The following is a 6,000-nucleotide window of genomic DNA, read 5'->3' as shown; positions in this document are numbered from 1 at the left end:
AGCATGCGCATGACATAAAATATGCCACAAGCTTCTTGCTCCATGTTTGATCTAGTTTTGAGTTGAAAAAGTAGGTGAGAGTAAGTATAACCTGCTTTTAGAGAAATACTAACATATAGATGTTTTTATTGTCATCCAATAAAATTTAATAACATGTTTTTGTTGTATTTTAACGGTTAAATAAAATTCAGGACTTTGAACATTTTCTTCAAACTTCGCTGGTATATAAATAACTTTCATACGGTATATTTTACTTTATTTAAAAAAAAAAAAACTACTGTTAAAGCCTATAACGTTTTTATATGGTAAATGACGCAAATGGGTTGACTCAAATATTTATGCAAAAACGGCTCGTTTGGGTTGAGAAAATATTTTACATAGAAGAGCGAACAACGTTTCGACCTTCTTCGGTCATCGTCAGGTTCACATCGAAACCAAACGAGCCGTTTTTGCATATATATTTCTCTACAAGTGGGTTTTCTCGACATCACTGACTTAAATATTATTTTTATACATTAAGAAGAAAAACAGCTACTTTATTATTGGGGCAATCTGAGATTATTGATGCTGATATCTGAGAAAAATAACACCGTCGATCTACTCAAACGAAATGTGAACTGTTGTTTCTCTGGCCTATATAATTTGTAAGCATGATCGCTTTAAAATTATCGTTTCCTTTGGAGTATGATTTACACGTATTCAAGTTGTCTCAGCCACTCGTGAGTGCTAGTCAACACGTGCTTCGTATAGCGCCCTCACTTAGTTCGCAAATATTTGTGTGCCGTGAGTTTCGCTGCAATTTTTACGAGCTGAGAGCTTGAGTGTTGACTGTTACTCACTTAAAACTAAGATGCTGGGAAGTAAAGGATAATATTCCCAGCACGTGTAGACCTGCTACTGATCCTAGTCTAAGTCGTCATGTTGACCGTCAATTCCAACCTTTATGACACCTCAAGCAAACTCTTAAATCTTGCAGAGAGTAGAGCGAATTTTCGTTCCCAGTATTCGGCGAAAGACTCTCCAGAGAACCTTGCCGGTCGACACTGCAACACTCACACTCCAGCAGAAAGATGTAAATATCGGTCTCAATCTGTGACATCGGTGGATCCCCGCAGCTCATATTTTATCAGCCACGGAGCTAGAATTCAGTTCTCTGGACGAATACGTCGGGCACCTAGCGTCTCCTGTGTAGAAAGTGCTAGCGGTGCTGCTAATTATTTGGAACTTGCCTCTCCTACTCAGGGCGGCCGACACAGAAGTAGCTACCACGAATTAAACAGTGAAATTCCGGGGTTAAATTTTTCACTGTCTCCAAACGATCCCAAAGCAGCAACTATTCATCAGAACTACTATCCAGAAGGAGGATGGGGCTGGGTTATATGTGGATGTGTAGTAGCTGGACAAATACTGGCCACTGGCCTTCTTGATTCATACGGCTTCTTCATTTATCAAACAGAACGTCATTTCCAACCTGACGTCAGCGTGATCGGGGCAGGTAAGATGTAGTTTCAACTTTCAACACGCGTAACTGAACAAATAAACGACAAAAATAAATATGTATCTTCTAAAGCAAGAATGGGATGGCTAAATTCAAGATTAAAGTTGTGTTCAAATAGCTTTTTATGAAAAGGAATTGGAAAATGATTTTTGATTAATATTGTCAGCAAAAATTAATAAAATGGCAAGAGTTTGTATGTTGTGCAAAGAAAGCGCTGTTATATGTAAAAATATTTTGTATACATAAATAAGATGATTTTAAACGAACATTCTAGTAAGTGTGAATATTAAGTAGTAGATAATTTCATATAGCTTAAGATTCTGATCAAATATTTTGAATTTTTATTGTATTATTTCCGAAAAGAAAAATGGCACGCACAGAAAAATAAGAAAAATAATAAAGAAGAAAATTCCTCATCATTTGCCATAAATGCCAAAACCACTATTTAATTATCGAAAAATACTTCCATAGAATAATTCACAGCATATTAAAATACCTTAAAAAATCAAAATTGAAAACGATTGAAAAACTCGAGTCAAATATCATGAAAAAAAATTAATCATTATAAATCATTATAATGTTGTTTGCCGGTTGGATTTACAATACTGAAATCAGATGTTCTATTCTCATCAGTAGACACAGGAGATAGCCCGATGCGGATTAGCTATAAGAAAACACACATCCTTATAATGCTTATCTGATGACACAAAACGCGAAGGGATCTGATCTTCATTAGGCTCTAACCACAGGCCATTTTGATGAGAAAAACCATTTCACGAAACCACACTTTCTTATTGTTCTTTGATCCAATTTTTATGTCGTTGACACCATTTTACTCATTACTTTTTTATATTTTTGGTTTTATTAAAGATTTCCGAACGATACAACTAGCACGGTAACCAACCTTGTGTAATTACTTCGAGTTGTTTTAACCGAAAATGGTTTTTGTGTTCTAGCATAAAATTCTGTGTACGGTTTTGGTGCTCTATCTTTTGTTTTTGTCGCATTACTCACGTTAAATCTTGTCAGTCATGATCTTTCAACCTAGTTTCTCTACCATTATTATCTTTGTCTGATGTGATCTTATTTTTCCATAGCCTTTCTGACCTCACTTTGTACAATTTCCTTACATCACAGTCATTATTTTATGTGTTCATGTCACTGAAGAACCAAAGGAATGCTTCTTTGAAAAACTGACAGACGTTTCTTTTAGGTTTATTGTTTTAGAGACTTTCTCTGAAGTAACAACAATATACTCTTCGGATCCAGACAAATTTAATGATATATAATAACTTAACGCACCATATGGCTACATATTTCCTTAAGGATATCTAAAATTGCAATTAAAATAGAGAGGCCTTATCATTATTTTATCCAACTATTGTGTATGAAAAGTATACTTTTTAATTCATACCAAGTATTTTGTATGTCTTGTCTGGTGGTTTATACATGCATATCTCAAGCTGACGTTAAATGTGACAATATTTCTCAAAATATTCTAACATGACTGAGATTATTTTCCATACGTACTAGCTTACCCACTATTTCACTGTGATTCATTAAACAATTCTATTATTATGTATACTTCTATTGTTTGTTTGTTTTCAAGGATTTCGCACAAAACCACACAAGGGCTATAGCTGTCCCAAATTATGAAATGATAGGCAAAAGGAAAGACAGCTAGTGAATATATATCTCAGTGTTCTTATATAAACACAACTTATTTCTGCATTTATATTTCGATAAAAATTAAGAATTTTTTTTGAGCATTGGCAAAAATAAAATATTGTCAATCCACCTGGTGAATATTTTCGTCCTTTTGTGAAACATAACTGCATGTAATATAAAATATATTATTACAGATCTGTGAAAGACAAGCTGTAAATCCATACAGGTATTTTAAGCGTCAAAATAATATTCAGGTATCTTTGGAGGCTTGAAGATGTACATCAGTAGCTATACATACATATACCGTTTATATTTTATAAATGCATACATATCTCTCCAAATCCAAAATATATGTCAATCTAGATCTTAAAAGCTTAAAAAATATGCCGACTTAAGTTTTCATAGTTTCTAAAAGCTACCTAAATATCTAAACCCGAGGCTTGTATTAACAAAGATTTTCAAATCTAAGAAATGTTTGTAGATTGTTCTAGTTAAAACTTGTATAGAAAGTATTTAGGGTTTACATTGTGTTTCTAAATAACATTTAAGTTAAAAGGTTTATTCGCATAAAATATAGAAATTCAAGAAGTATATAAAGCTAGTTTTAAAATATCAAACAGTTTTGGAATGGTTCTTTCACATCCTTTAAACCACTACTTCGATGTCTTTGAATTTGCTTTTGAAAGTCTTTGTTAAAAATTAGAAAAGTAAATTTAGAAAAAATAAATTCTATAACTTTAACTATAAAATATTCTAAAATATGGTACGATTTTGAATTTCGCGCAAAGCTACATGAGGGCTATCTGCATCAGCCGTCCTTTATTTAGCAGTGTAAGACTAGAGGGAAAGCAGATAGTCATGACCACCCACTGGCGAACATGTTAGGTGTTACAGAGATTCAAACAAGTGACCTTCATATTACGAGTCAAGCACCCTAAACACCTGAACATGCTGGATCTGTAGTGAAAAACAAAATGGAGTTAGTCATTACTAACTCAGATAGCGAATCAAACCGTCTGGCTTAAACTGTGAGAGAAAGAGTGGCAAAACATTTTGGAATACATGAAGTAAAAAGTCGTGTTTTCAAAGCTGAAAGTTCCCCTTTTGAAGCTAAAGACTGAGAAGGATAGCTTGTCGAAATTTTGAGCTGCAATTACGTGGTTCATGTTTCACTACTGCGAAAGTCTTTGAAGCCAATGAAGTGTTATAACTACAAATTTTCCTGTAGTTGGCGTATGCAATGTTGTCCAGCTGCTTTTCTAATAGTCTGTGACTTGAAAGTTATGGACGTCTTGCACAGACTGTTCTTTGCGCAAAATCCAACAAACCAAATAAACACATCCTTTAACCAATAGTCGAGCGTTTCTTTGCACGTTATCGCGCTTTGTACTTTGTGGTCGTGAAAACTTTATAAGAATGACGCTCATATCTCTTTATTTGATTAGAGTAAGAGTTGACCGCGGGCTCCCTGCCTCCTTTTATCAAATCAAAACTAGAAACAGTTAGCTCAGATAATCCTTTTGTAGTTTTACAAAAAAGAACATTGATAAAAAGCAAACAATAATCTTTTTCGGGTTTGCATTTGTTTCTTTGTTATTTTCAGTAGGATATCTGTGTGTGCTCACCATGAATATCAATATCCAGTTTTTAGCGATGTTAGAAGGGAAACAGTTCAGGTTTGTGAAAACCGCTGGTGATTAGGTCGAATAAAATCATCTGAAGATACAACTGACAGAATATATTTGATTCTGTTTTCGTTGTTAATTTAATGGTACCACACATGTTGGCAGTAAAAATGTCTGTGATTATAAAGTAAAAACAAATAGTGATTTGGGACTTGTATAAATATCTTTGATTATTTAGTATCTTCTGTTGGGAGTTAAGTGCTTGAAAACAAGAATGAAACAGTCCTTTTACTATTCTTATATTATTAATATCAGACGTTTCTTCTTATTTCGTTGTCATAGTTAAGTGTTATTTAGATTGTCATATTATAAATCAGCCATCGTTCAGTTTTCATATCATTTTGTAAAAATGTAAACATCATCGTATACAATTATCTACAGCTGTAAGTTTGGTACACTGATACGTAACATGTAGCCAAAAATATTCACAAAATGCAGTTCGGGCCTGTTAAGCGAAGAGTAAATTGAACACTAACCTTTAGGTAAACACGAAAGCGCAAGTGAATAATTAAATTAATAACGTTATTAATAATGGTTATGTATTTTTAACACACTGGTCAGCTTTCGTTTTTTTACGGCTAAAAAAAACTTAGATATAATAAAGAGAACAAAAACAAATACTAAAGCAAGAGAGAGAACTGTGTGACTATCCCAGTCAAGGTCATATCCCACCTCTTTTAGATACTTCAACCATTGTCCTGTGTTCTTAATGCTAACCCTCTCAAGCCAGTTTTTATATGTCTTTATATTATATGTTTCAGTATATAAATTTCCTAGAAGTCCATATAAAGTGTGACCATGTTATGTTGATACTTAAGAACAGTAATTAAAGTATGTTACACTTATCTGTTTAATTTAGAAGATTCATCAACGTTCAAGATTTTGCGACATTTGCTCAACGCAGATGGAATTAATTAGGTGCAAAAACTGCCTTAAAGTTTTGTAAATATTCTTTTTCTTTAGAATAAGATCAGGATACGTTATTCTGTTCCCCAATCTTACCTTGATTCACATACTTTACTGACTCAATTTGATCAAGATAATTTATATCCTTCTATATTTATAAAGAGCTAAAAATGCGCTTTCTTTTACATTCAAATAAACTGGTTAAGATTTAGTATTATTGGGCATTATGACACAGCACATTTT

The 6,000-nt window shown here is 33.2% G+C and overlaps 1 protein-coding gene across 1 annotated transcript in view; it reads left to right on the top strand.

The window, feature by feature from the left end:
* The first annotated feature begins 370 nt into the window (after positions 1 to 370).
* LOC143228350 (monocarboxylate transporter 12-like) overlaps positions 371 to 6,000 on the top strand; it is a 42,969-nt gene continuing 37,339 nt past the window's right edge. Inside the window, exon 1 of the mRNA XM_076459618.1 lies at positions 371 to 1,502. Coding sequence (XP_076315733.1) covers positions 919 to 1,502 — 584 coding nt within the window. The 5' untranslated portion in view covers positions 371 to 918. The remainder of the gene's footprint in view (positions 1,503 to 6,000) is intronic.

This window comes from Tachypleus tridentatus, chromosome 10 (genome assembly GCF_004210375.1).
Source record: "Tachypleus tridentatus isolate NWPU-2018 chromosome 10, ASM421037v1, whole genome shotgun sequence".
NCBI lineage: Eukaryota > Metazoa > Arthropoda > Merostomata > Xiphosura > Limulidae > Tachypleus > Tachypleus tridentatus.
Note: the sequence above shows the minus strand (reverse complement) of the source record. Positions and strands in the feature narration are given on the sequence as shown.